Below are 13,571 nucleotides of genomic sequence, written 5' to 3'. Positions count from 1 at the left end.
TCATTACATTTAAACAACAGGGGGCAGGTTGCACTGCACTGGTGGTAGCAGTGGTTGCCAGGAAGCTGGAGCTGACCAAGGCTGAGAAGCATGTCCACAACTTCATGATGGACACACAACTCTGCAAACGAGTGAGTTACATTTTCTACCTGCACTTACTGTAGTCTGCTCCAGGTTGATGTAGCAGACTACAGTACCATGCTCAGATTAACTTACCATGACAAAAGACCCTTTTGTCATGGTAAGTTTTTAACCCATGACATTTCCTGCTTATTTTTGATCTTTTTAATTTCCATATCACCTTTCTAAAACAATGGCCGACATCATTTTTCCCAAAGGTTTTTTTGCTGAAATGGCTTTTGGCAAAGATGACTTAGGTCATTATTTTAGGATGGGGATAATATAGAAACTCCTGATAATGTTTTAGAGATCAGAAGACTAAACCAGTGAAACAGTTATAGACATTTCAGTTCGGTCAAGTTTCTTTGTACATCACTTTTCAGGAGCAAGGCAGTTCAAAGTGCTTTAAATCATAAAAACAGAAATTAAAAGTCACAAAAACAACATACAGTCACCAAGTTGACAAGAAAACCACTGAAAGTTCAGTACAACTACCATTTCATCCATCCATTTTACACCCTTATCCCTTGGTGGGGTCAGGAGGGCTGCTGGTGCCTACCTCCAGCTAATGTTCCAGGCGAGAGGGGGGGGCACCCTGGACAGGCCGCCAGTCTGTCGCAGGGTGACCCCGCTATGGACAATTTAGTTTAGTTTTTGAACTGTGGGAGGAAGCCGGGGAACCCGGCATGCACATGGTGGACATATGTTTGTATGTTCTGCATGCAGAACATACAAACTCCATGCAGAAAGACCCCTGGCTGGGAATTGAACCCAGAACCTTCTTGCTGCAAGGCAATACCTCTACCAACTGCACCACTGTGCAGCCCACAACTACCATTAATAAAATACACAACTATATTGATTATAGCAGATATATATATTAGCATTATTTGTATTTACCTAATATAATTTTATAAAAGTGACTTTTAAAAAAACTAGAGTCTTCTTGTATTTAGGGAACATAAACATTGTTTGTTTTTTTTGTAATTTTAAAATTTTTAATTTAATGAGAACTTCAGAAGCCTCCTTTCAGCCAACTAACCAGCAGTGCCTAGCGGCAGCTCGATACCATCTACAGCTCTGCTAATTTTATTAAAAAATATTTCAAACTAGCAATGCGGTATGATGGAAAAATTCAACCGGTGTGAGAAACACGACAGTTTCAGTTGAGTGATTTGAACTCAGCAGGTTTTCACTGTGAAGCAGAACGTTAATTTGTACTTTTCCCATTTTCCAGCAGACACGAGAGTATGACGCTGACACTGTGTCAGATAGCTTCCACCAGTTTACCTTTATCTTGTATCTCCCATCTCCCACATGGTGCTGTTTAATCATTCAATCAGAAACTGATACACTGAAGCAGAGCCAGATCTGTGATATCAAATGTCTTTTTCACTCTTGTGCCTCAGGTAAAGAACACAGCTGCCAATGTACTCAGGGAAACATGGCTCATTTACAAACACACCAAGCTGGTGAAGAAGATCGATCACGCCAAGGTGCGGAAACACCAGCGCAAGTTTCTCCAAGCCATCCACCAGTAAGTCCAGCACTCCTGTTAACTCATGAACGTTTTAAACTGACAATTAAAATCTCTCTGCAGAAAGTAAAAATAAGTTTCAATCTCACTTAAGGTTCTAATATTAGGCCTCATATTTGGTTATGTTGCTAACATGGTGAAAAAAATATAGCCATAGCTATGCATTATCACCCTTTAGAGCTGCTCCTTTTATTGTCATACTCACTTACATGTAAACTTTGACAGATACACGCACACACACTCTCATACACCCACACACACTCAAAGTATTGTGATGGTCTTTCGTATTTCCCTGCCCTCCCTCTCCCTCTTTTACCCTGCGCTTACAACAACAAGTGTAATGGTTTCACTCGTTTCGTGAATGTTGTGAGGTTAAAACTCTGTACTGTGTTCTGTCCTTGTTTTGCTCTATCACCGCAGAGCTCAGAAGTAAGTTAAGTCTTCTATGTATCCTTCTCCTACTGTTTCCTCAACATCCTCCTCCTCCTCCACTCTCCATGTCTGCGTTTGACATGCATGAGAAAAAGAATAATAATCTTGGATGCTGATTTTTTTATTATTATTATTTATTTATTTATTTATTTCAGTGTTCCATTTCCTCCACTCTCCTTCCCATTCTCTCTTGAATGGAATGAGAAAAAACAAGCATCAACATTTTGCCACCAACACTTTGTGTCAGTAATTAAGGGTTGTCTGGAGAGAATGTGTGAAAGAAAAAGCTTCTCGCAGAGAGTGAGCTTGGACCTTTTATTGGCCAAGATCATCCTCATCTACCGCACAAGTATGACTAATATAGCTGCTCCCGGGGCTATATTAATCGTCATCAGCAGAACTCATCCCACACTCTTGATGGTTTTGTGATGACATTTATCCAAACTGTGTAACATACTGTAGTTACATAAAGAAGCTGAACTGTTTGCTGTTGGTTTTTGTCTTTTTCCTCTCTAAAATAATCTCAAAGCAAACAATTTACAACACAAGAATCAAACTGTGTGTAAAAGTCTTTGTTACTTGTTTTTAGATCCTAGTCAGTGTTAGACTTGGTTATGGTGGTATCAGATTGACAATGTTATAACATGACGAAAAATATTATGGTTTCAAAGCTGCTAAAATGTCATGCTTGCAGTGCTTGCTAGTGTTGATTGTTTAAATTTAAGAGCTTTCTTGAGTTTTATACAAAGAAACATTCAATATAATATAACATTAATAAATAGTTAAACTATTAAATACCAATCTTAAATGAATTTAAGATTGGAATATTATATCAGAACAATAAAAATACATTTTAATTCAGAAATGTATGTGTAATTTAAAGTATATTTAACAACTGCTTAAAGGTTGCTATTTTAAGCATGGCAGGTTTATTTATATAGCACTTTTCAAGTCAAAGTGCTTTACATGCTGAGAACATAAAACAATACATTGCAGTGACATAACAGAAAGCAAAATTGGACTATAGACTAAAATTAATGATGTTTCAAATTAATATTATGGATACATCAGACAAGCATAACTCTGAACAAAATAGGTTTGAACTGTAATTTGAAGGAATTTAGTTTCAGCAGTTTATTCCAGATTAGTAGAGCATGAAAACTGAATGCTGTTCCTCAATGTTTGGTTCTGATTCTGGGGACGCAGAGTAGTGTCGTGTTTGAATTGGACCCAAATGCAGAGCAGAGCTGCATCGAAACGGAATATTTTCATGAAGTGAAATAACTTGCCGAACAAATTCAGATCTTGGAACATAGGAAGAAATCAGACTGGGAACCAGCAGAGTAACAAAAGGATCTAATAACAAATAATGAAGATCCAGGAGCTTATATAGGAGCTGCGTTTCCATAGCAAATGTGCACAAATCTTTTGGGGGGCGGTGAGGAGGGGGTTGTTTGCTTTTTGTAGTTTTGTCACATCATAAAAGACCACCTGGATCTCTTGGATAAAACAAGAACAAACAATGAAACAATTTAATCCATTATAACTCTCAATGAATAAATTATCTTAAATCTGAACAGACTTAAAATGTTTTAAGGCCTAGGCTTGTATTGTCAGCTTGTGAGTTAAATACAGATCCAAAGTGAAATGGGATTGTTCCTCTAATCAGAGATCTGCTTATTGTGCACAAAGATCAGTCATGGCTACGGCACGCTTTCTGAGTGACCAGTGTGAATACATGAGAGCCTACCACTGAGCTGGCTGCAGCTCTGACTAAGGGCATGCCATCTTTTTCCTTTTGTTCATGTTTTACTTTTGGATGAAAACGGATAAGAATGCTTTTGTATTTTTATTTAAAACTGGATTTAAAGGTTTCTCTATGGAAGCATATTGCATTCTTCTGGGAAAACATTTGACCAGTTCAGTACTCGGATTCCTTTCTGACTTAAAACTAGGGGTGGGTGATTTGGCTAAAAATCATGACATCTATTTCATTCTGATAAAATCATAGTCTAAATATAATTTCAGTCTAACTGTGTGATTATTTGGACTCTAAGCCTAACACTAACTCTTTGTTAATGTGGATAAAAGTGTATATGAGTCACAAAATTGTAAAAAATGGTTATTCAATTGAACAGCATTGGAAATGTCTATTGTAATTACAATAGACATTTCCAATATGTATCTATGAACATATTTTCAATATGTATCTATGAACGACAAGTAGATTTTGGAGCACCTAACTTAACAGAAACATCAAATATTCTGCCAAAGGGAAAATGTAATCACATTTTAGAGTCAGAAAGGCAGCAATTGAAAAATTTAAAATATCAATAAATTTATTGATATTTTAAATTTTTCAATTGCTGCCTTTCTGACTCTAAAATGTGATTACATTTTCCCTTTGGCAGAATATTTGATGTTTCTGTTAAGTTAGGTGCTCCAAAATCTACTTGTCGTTCATAGATACATATTCTTTCCTGCTGCACTTGTGTTGTAATTCTATATTTACCACCTAAACCAATGATAATATTCAGGGCTCTGCAGTTCTTCATACTGTAACTTTGTTGACTTATAGAGTTTTTTTCCTGGAACTTCTGTGGTATAGTCTCCTGTGTGGTGTTTTAAAGTGGATATATCCAGCTTTTAAATCTTTCCTTTTCACATGTAAATCATTCAGTTTATATGAAAAAGAACTCCAATGCTCTGGTCTGATTTCCACAGACCCTCTCTTACCTTTCCTCTGACGCATTTTAGAGCAACCCGTTTTGCTGCGTTTTTTAAAAAAAAATGTGAATAAGACATTTTATGCCCCTCCAGGTTGCACAACATTCCGCTCCACCCTGTTTGGCCATTTTGCAGTTTCATACTAATGATTCATTTATCTGCTAGCAGAGACACTTTTTATTAGAGATGACAACAACGGTAGACTTTCTATCCAACATGTTGGAGTCAGAATCTGACCCAAAGCAGGAGAAAGAAACCAGCGAACCTGCAGAACGACCATGGTGTTACTACTTACACCCTCAACATCCATACCAACTACCTATAATATGAAGCATAGTTTAGCTGCAGTGTCCAAGAATGTCAGATACCTTTTAAAATATTAATGCTACCACGATATGAATGAAGTAAACAAAGCAGGACATAACTAAGGAGATAGCTAGAGGGAGCATCAAGAACGTCACTGAATGCATTTGGATCATTTTTGTTCCCCAAGACCAAACCAAAGCTGTATCATTTCTTTCAGAGAAAAATCTGACAGCTATCAAGACTTTACCAAAGTAATTTTTGGCTCACAGTGACCTTTGGGTGTAAACAGGTTAGCTAAAGTTATAGGCTATCACCAGCTTCCTTGTCGACAGTGGTTCTTCAGGACGTCACTGTTCTCAACTTTTTTAGTTGATGTGTGTGTAGAAAACTTGGGATGGGCGACAATTCATGACAATTACCACCGGTTGTCATGAATTGTGTGGTGTTGGTGGTGGGGATGGACACAGCTGCACCCAGGTTATGGTGAGACTGGTGGTTTTAATCAAGAACACTGAAATCCAGGCAGCACAGGTGAGCAATGAGACAAGGAAACGCAGACACTGGTAACACTGGTAGTTACTAGACAACAAAGGGAGGACATTAAACACACAACACAACAAGGATCTGACCAGGAGCAGGGGACACAGGTGGGATTAAATACACAAGGGGTAATCAGCGAACATGAAACACAGCTGGGAGCAATCAGGGGCAAAGGAGATGACACAGGAACTAAAGAGACAGAAAACCAAATCCTCATTGCAAAACAATAATACTGTACTTAGTCATAGTTTCAAATATATTCATATTGACTGACACTCTTCTGAAACAAACTGGGGCTATGGTTACTGAAGTGTTAGTTTTGTGTTTGCAAACATTATTAGTTAGTTTAACCTGGTCTATACAATTGCAATTGTCATCATGAAACAATTTGCATGAAAATGATTAATGATACAATAATTGTCAATCCTTTGGCAAGTCTAAGTTTTTTTCCATATTGCTAATGCTTGGCTCACACTGTAAGATTTTAATACAGTTCACCGCCAAACCTGAGACCTCACAAGCGACGATGAAATTTTTTAGGTATAACAGTTTTGGTCATGCAGTGTGTTGTGTTCAGTCACACAACAGGAGCAACACATTACATACAAATCGATTTCACTCACCAACATTCAGATGTCATGTGAAATCTCGCAAAACCAAGCAAGAGTTCAGAGTGAATAAACATGGCTGACTGAACAGAAGCAGTGGCAATAGTTTGTGGAAAATATTTGATAGAGAAAAAAACGATACAAAGCTGCCTCCAGCATCCACAGGACTTTCTGGTGCTTCATGGCAAGTTGTTTTGTTTTCTGTGTATGTTAGATTCCCCTCCATGCTTTACATCACTTTGCTTTCTGATTAGCTACACGTCACATTCAACAGTCTGTGTTCTCATTTGTTGTCAGGGAACAACACACATGCTGCGATATTGGGCCAAGACAATCCAACATGTCCTTCTGAGAGGACCAGATCACTCTTAACACATCTTAAGGTTATTCTAAGAGCCATCCTGATGATCGGGGCATCTTTAATATTGATGGAAGGAGAAAACTGGGACAAAAATCAGCATAAAAACCTTGAACTAAGCATAAATGTTGAGTTAGTTTGTTTAATTGGCTATTTGAGCTGTTTTGACTTTAGGACAATTCTTATATTCTTATATATAGAGTTACTTTTGCCCCCAACCTTTTCCTAAAAATCTATTTATATTAGTTTGTAGATTTCAGAGTCACAGGATTCTCTGTGACATAACGGTTGGTACACAGACCTCAGTCTCTGCAGTATAATGGTAGAGAAATGATAAGATAAACAATAAGTTGCTATGCAACCCTTCTGGAACATTTTGTCATTTTATTGATGTAAGTTTCTACCATCCAGAGTTATCCTGCAAATAAAGTTAACTTTTTCTTTTTTCACTGGTACCTCCCTGTCAGGTTTCTATCAGTTGCATATTCAGTGCAGCTGTAAGAGAAGTAATAGAGCAGTTTAAGCAGTGAAGTCTGTTTAGGGTGATTTTATTTATCATTTTAACTGTTGTAAGCTGCAGGATCATGCTGCCAAAAAGAGGGTTGAAGACGTTTTGCATTTTCATTCATATTCTTACGTAAATCCACCAGGGAATGTAATGAAAACGCAGTAGAATTTTAACACCAAGTTACTGATTATTTACCAAAGAAACCCTGTGTGTTCTGTGAGGCTTTAACATTGCTGTACTCAGAATACCTCTCCTAAAAAGTAGCTAGAAGCCTGCCCCATCGCCCACCCCTACCTGCAACAAGACAGTAACTCAGAATCACCTTCCTTCATGTCAGTAATACCTGCTGCTCCCTGCTGCTTCAAAATGTTTTAAAAAAAACACACAAGTCTTTAAAATCACTGAAAATGAGTGTAGTATGCTTCTGTACTTCTGCATGTTTTGGTTTGCAATGTATTTACTAAGACCAAGTATGCTTGCTTTTATGCACATCTCCTTGTATTCTATATATACATATACAGTTTTGCAAAGTATATGTATGTTCTGATTTCAAAGATATTTTACAATGCATGTGTTTTATTTGAGCTTGATTAATATGAGAACACAGCTAATAAAATGTATTTTCCTCCTTTTTCTTTCTTCTTTACTGGCCTTTCTTTCCCCTTTTTTATTCCTGAAAACCACATATCCTCTCCTTCTTGCTCTCTTTTCTCCACATTTATCATTGCATCTGTCTTTCTCTACTTTGCCTTCTATCTTTCTCCTGTTAACATTCCCCCTTGCCCCCACCTAGACTGCGCAGCGTGAAGATGGAGCAGAGAAAACTCAATGATCAGGCCAACACCTTGGTGGACCTTGCAAAGGTAAGCCTTCTTCCCTTTACAAAACAAAACCTTCTATACTAAGCTGCTAAAATCTTATCGCAAAGCTGATTTGGATAAAAATATATACCAAAAAGGCTTATTTACAGCCTTTCTGAACCATAATTTAAAAAAAAAAATCAAAATTTCATATTCAGAAAGATGCAAAGTTACAGAAAAGCGTTTGGAAAGTGAAATTAAGACAAGATAAACATGAGATAAAGGCTGTAAGACATCAGACACTAGAGAGTGTAAAAAGCTGCATAGGTGTCAAAGAGAATTGTAAAGAAGATAAATGAAGAAATGTACACATATGTCATAGGATCAAGTTAGCCTGTTAAAAACTTTCGCCTTGCTTTGTACAGAAGCTGTGAACTCTTGGCTGCTGATAAACGATTGCTTGCTGGAAGCATGGACTCTGTTGAATTTTTAAACGATTGGATCTGATTTTACTCAGTTGTTAACATTTGGAAAACTAAAAAAAGGTAGAAAACTAGAAAAACTACCTTTCTAGTTATTTTCAAATTCCAGGTGAGAGCTCTGCACTAAATACCATATTAAGCCAGGAGCTAAATATATAGTTTCAGATAGTGACTGTTGTTATGAATCAATTGGTAAATGTCTATACTAAAACAGCTCACCCTGTTCTATAACACGTACAACTAAAATGTTGTATGTGTTATTTTGCTAAGTATTTAGTTTCAAGCGAAATATTTGTCTTTATGCTAAATTTTAGTTAGCATATTTAGCTTGAAGCTAAATTAAATATTTAATTTGTAAAATAATGAATGGTTTGAACAACATGGTAGAAAATACCCTTCTCTTATGACAAGCTAATAAACAAATTATTGCTGTTAATTTTTTAATGTGTAACTTTACAAACAAGAGAAACAAGCAAGCAGCAGCTCAGCAGCTTCGGGTTTGTTTGTTGGAAGTATTTGAAAGTCAAAATATTTGGCAAATAGTTTTTCCATTGATTATAGGAAGGGCATAAATATTTTGCCACATGCCATTTATTAATACAAAGTAGATTAAAGGGATACTTTGTTGTTTTATTATCTTTTGAAAGATGCATGTCTGATTTCCTGTTAGAAACAAACTTCCTGGTTGAATCTCTGAATCTGCCAGAGGTAGGAATAATTTTAGCCTTGACTGTATTTACCCCCTTGAAGTTTAAAAGTGTAATTAAGCTCAAAAACACACAAACATTCACCTTTTTATGATACACATAACATTACAAATGTAACAGCAAATTCTTTTGACATTTCAACTGTTGCAGTTGCACATTCTGTAACATTGGTCCCACTGCTGGCCCTGCAGAACAATAAGTGGCTTTATAATAGAAACCCTTTTAATTACATAAATGGATCTTCTCAATCAAATGCATAAGGTATTAAAAGCCTATAAATGTATAAAGGCTATAAATGTACTGGAGAGGCTGGTTGTTAAATGTATGAGATGATATAATCTATGCTGACATGCTGAAACTCCGTGGCTCCAGTTCTTTTAGCTTCCTGATACTTTTAGTTTTACTGAGTAATGAACTTAGCTGAGTGTTGGATTTTATGATGAACATGGAGCTGTTTTTCATGCTTCAGCTTTTAATATTAGTTCATGTCCAATGGTTTTCTGGATTTTGAATTGTGAAACAATTCTTTCTCCTTCTTCCTGTTTGCCCTGAAACACATTTCCTTTGTCTTCCTGGTCAGACCCAGAATGTGATGTATGACCTGGTGTCGGAGCTGCAGGAGCGCAGCGAGGAGCTGGACAAGCGGATCGGGACACTGGAGGACAAGCTGGACTCGGTGGCAGGCAGCTTGCAGGCACTGCCCTGCCTCATCTCCCAAGCCATAACCCAGCAGCAGCAGGACTTCCTGGACGGCTTCGTTCACCGCTTCCGGCCTGCCTCACTAGCGTCAGAGCGCTCTGAACGCTCAGACAGATCTTGGACTTCCACCACCCGTAGGCGGCGCTCTCCCTCCACAGCACCACACACATCTTCTGACAGTGGATAACCTTGAGGAACCCTGTGTTAGTCCGCCCTATCAGACAGCACCTTTTTTCCAAACACCCCCCCTTACCACATCCTGTCCGATCCAAAGCCGTTCCTGCATCCACTGCGAGTCCATGTCTGGACTAATAATGAACCATATCTTGAACCCGTGACCTGATTCTCACCTCTATTCTCTCTCTTTTTCTTCCTCTCTGTCTCTCTCTTGCTCTCCCTCTCTCTCTTTTTCTCTCTCTCTCGCCCAGTCTCTGCCTTTTTTTCCATTCTCCCACGTCAACCCCCCCCCCCAAAAAAAAAGAAAGAAAGAAAAAGAAAAAAACAATCCAAAACCTCCAAAGTCCAGTTTCTCTGTGACTGAGCCTCTCAGCACACAGAGTTCTGGATTAGAGCTACTCAAAAAGAACAAAGAAAGGCAAACAAATAATGGGGAAAACACAAAATGCATCAAAAAATGTCAGAGAAAAAAAAAAATCAAAAAATGACAGAGATTAAAGTAGAGGTATGGTTTATGTTTTAGCCATTGTATGGCTGTTCCTGTTAGCTTTTTTGTAAAAGCCCTTGTATAGTTAAAAAAATGACTGAGTTCAAGGTCGCTGGAGTGAGAGCTGGCTATCACACCGGAGAGTCCTTAACCACACGGGGTGGGGGGGATGTTGGTCTGTGGAGCAGAGGTCCTCGGGTCACCTGCTGGCCCTCTGGGGCCACGGAGGACATCTGTCCACCCATCTGTCCGTTTCTCTGTTTGTCCAAGGAGAGGATCCAGATAAACCATTTGATTTTCTTCACAAAAAGACAAGCGTCATGGATTCTTTCTCACAGCTTAGGGTGAAAGCTTTAGGAGAAACCACGAAAGCTCTGACTCCAGGTCAGTGTTTGAAAATGCACTTCAAGAGGAGGAGAAATGGTCGCATGAAAAGAGGATGGACATGGCTTTACTCCAAGGTAGGGGAAATGTACTCGTTTGCCAACTTCAAGGTATCAGCTTCCTTGTTCTTACCAAGGAAGAAAAAAAAGAGAGCAACTATCTTTTTTAGTTACATATTGACATGTGATTTTTCAGTGCCTGAATGTATAAATAGTAGAGGGTTATTTAATTACTAATTTCAAAGCTTTTTTACAATGTTAACAGTCTGAATACAGCATTGCATTCCTTTTTCAGATACATTCCTCTCCAAAAATGTAAAGAAACTGTCTTAATGTAATGCATATCATTGCCTCCATTACACCGCAACTCCAAACATCTTCTTTTTTTGATTCCTGTTTCTACTAACAGTAACAAATGAAAAGTTCAGAGATAAACGTAGAGAATATTTGTTAGTCTAACTTCTGGCTCAGTGCTGCACACCACAATGAAACATGATGCAGTCTACCTTTCTTACCAGTTAATTAGAGCTTCCTGTGGTCTTGGGAAATCGGCATGGCTTGAATGGCGCTGTTATACAGCCACACATCAGCAGAGGAACTGAGAAACCTACCTGGCTCCTTTGCATGGTTCTGTTGCAAAATAATGAGAGATCACAATCTTCCTGGCTTGATTATGTTACTTTTTTTTTTTTGGTTTTGTTGTCGTACTTCTGTTTGTTTGTCACTTTCTATCCTTTTTTAAATGCATTTTTACTTTTTTAACTAGGATATTTAGCATTTTAGATTTGCCGATCTTAGAGAGTTGCGGTAATGTTAATTCTGTAATGCATTCCCTATTTAAAATATGAGGTGAGGGTTAAAAAGTCACTATTACGAAAGAATATTGAAAGGATCCAAATAAAAGCATTGAAGAAACTTAGAACAGTGAACGGATCCGTCTTTAAATGGGAAAGAAACTCTTCTGTTCCATCCGGCTTTCTTGCTGACTGTTTGACTGTTATCACTCCTATGTCTGAACTATAAATATAAAATAAAATTTAGATTAGCTAAATTGGTTGGATTATAAAAACTAGGCCACTAAATGCCATTTTTGCAACATACAAAAAAGTTTACTTTTTTTCACAGAATTTGAAAGAAAAAATGTGAATTTATGTGTTATTGTTCCCTACTGTGAAACTATTCCTACATGATGGTTCATCTTCCAGATCTAGATGGGAGGAAGGCCCAATAAAATGATAAAACTGAGAGCTCCAGTGAACCTGTGGTGTATATTATGCATAATTTAACATATAAACTGTGGCCCCTGGAAAACGGGGACATCCCCACTGAGCAAAACATGTGGCTTCAGTGTCCAGATGAGGCAAAGCTCCACCAAATGTCAAAGGGTTCATCTGGATTTTTTGAAGAGCAGTTCTGCAAATGTATTATTATTAATAAAAGTTCCATTTCCTGCAGTAGAAAGATGTTAATCACTGAGAGGTTACTGTAAAAGTAAAGATATCCTTGGAGTGCAGATTAGCCCCCCATCATGTTTTAGTGGAATTTAACGCTAAAACATGATGGTCCTTTGTCTTTTATCAACCTTTGTCTTTTAAAGTCTGGAGTTGATTGCCATGGAGGAGAGGCTATGGCAGGCCATTTTAACATAAAATCTGTTTCATCTATCTGTAATTATATTCCAGGGATCTAAAAATGAGCTTTGACTAGAGACAGATACATGTTGACTCTCCTGAATGATAATTTAAGATATTTGTATTTACATTATGACTAAAAAGAATAATTCAAGGGCTGCACAGTGGTGCAGTTGGTAGCACTATTGCCTTGCAGCAAGAAGGTTCTGGGTTCAATTCCCAGCCTGGGGTCTTTCTGCATGGAGTTTGCATGTTCTCCCTGTGTATGGTGGGTTCTCTCTGGGTACTCTGACTTCCTCCCACAGTCCAAAAACATGACTGTCAGGCAGTGTTGTGTTCAAGACCACCTAACCCGAGACCAAGACAAGACCAAGACCAGAGTGTATCGAGACCGAGACAAGACCAAGACTTTTAGGGTCCGAGACCAAGTCAAGACCAAGACCGATGAAAGTCGAGACCGAGTCAAGACCAAGACCAGCGGTCCACGCTACATGATACAATAAAATGTAAAATATGATCGAAATTGCTTCTCAAAATAATCTGAAAGATCCATATTCCCATAAAAAACACCTAGATATTAAATACTTAATACATTTTACCAATATTAAATATTCCATTTCTGTGCTAAAATGTGTGATGGTCTCGTGCCATCCCTAAAAACATAACACCCTGGGCATTTGCCCATATTGCTCATGTAAGAAACCACCACTCTCTGCACCATTAAACATAGCAATTGAGGCAATGCCCTGACGGTAAATAACGCTCAACTACCAACACTGACCAAGGAGCAACAAGCAAGAAGTAACCAAACAGAAGGCGCTCATCGTGTCTGTTTTCACTCTCTATCCCAGTACATGAAGCCAGGTAGTCTGACACCATGGCAGACATTACAGCTGCCACTTTGAACAAAAACAATCAAAGAGTGCATGCCCTTTCTTTCTTGTGTTTTAGTTATTTGTTAATTTAAATATCAACGTACATAATTAAATAAAATAATGATGCAGTGCACACAGAGCATTACAAGAACAAAGAACGGGTGTTCTGTCAGGTCAGATCGTCATATGCTTAG

The 13,571-nt window shown here is 38.0% G+C and overlaps 1 protein-coding gene across 2 annotated transcripts in view; it reads left to right on the top strand.

Moving 5' to 3' along the window:
- The window catches only part of kcnn1a (potassium intermediate/small conductance calcium-activated channel, subfamily N, member 1a), a 50,193-nt gene extending 38,064 nt beyond the window's left edge, over positions 1-12,129 (top strand). For both annotated transcript variants that reach the window (XM_088014456.1, XM_088014457.1), the window contains 4 exons: positions 21-131; positions 1,530-1,657; positions 7,930-7,999; positions 9,706-12,129. In XM_088014456.1, coding sequence (XP_087870582.1) covers positions 21-131; positions 1,530-1,657; positions 7,930-7,999; positions 9,706-10,011 — 615 coding nt within the window. In that variant the 3' untranslated portion in view covers positions 10,012-12,129. The remainder of the gene's footprint in view (positions 1-20; positions 132-1,529; positions 1,658-7,929; positions 8,000-9,705) is intronic.
- The last annotated feature ends 1,442 nt before the right edge of the window (positions 12,130-13,571 follow it).

The sequence above is a fragment of the Poecilia mexicana genome, unplaced genomic scaffold, assembly GCF_051168715.1.
Source record: "Poecilia mexicana isolate PSO_F unplaced genomic scaffold, ASM5116871v1 scaffold_17, whole genome shotgun sequence".
NCBI lineage: Eukaryota > Metazoa > Chordata > Actinopteri > Cyprinodontiformes > Poeciliidae > Poecilia > Poecilia mexicana.
The sequence above is the reverse complement of the archived record's forward strand: the minus strand, read 5'-3'. Positions and strand labels throughout refer to the sequence as shown.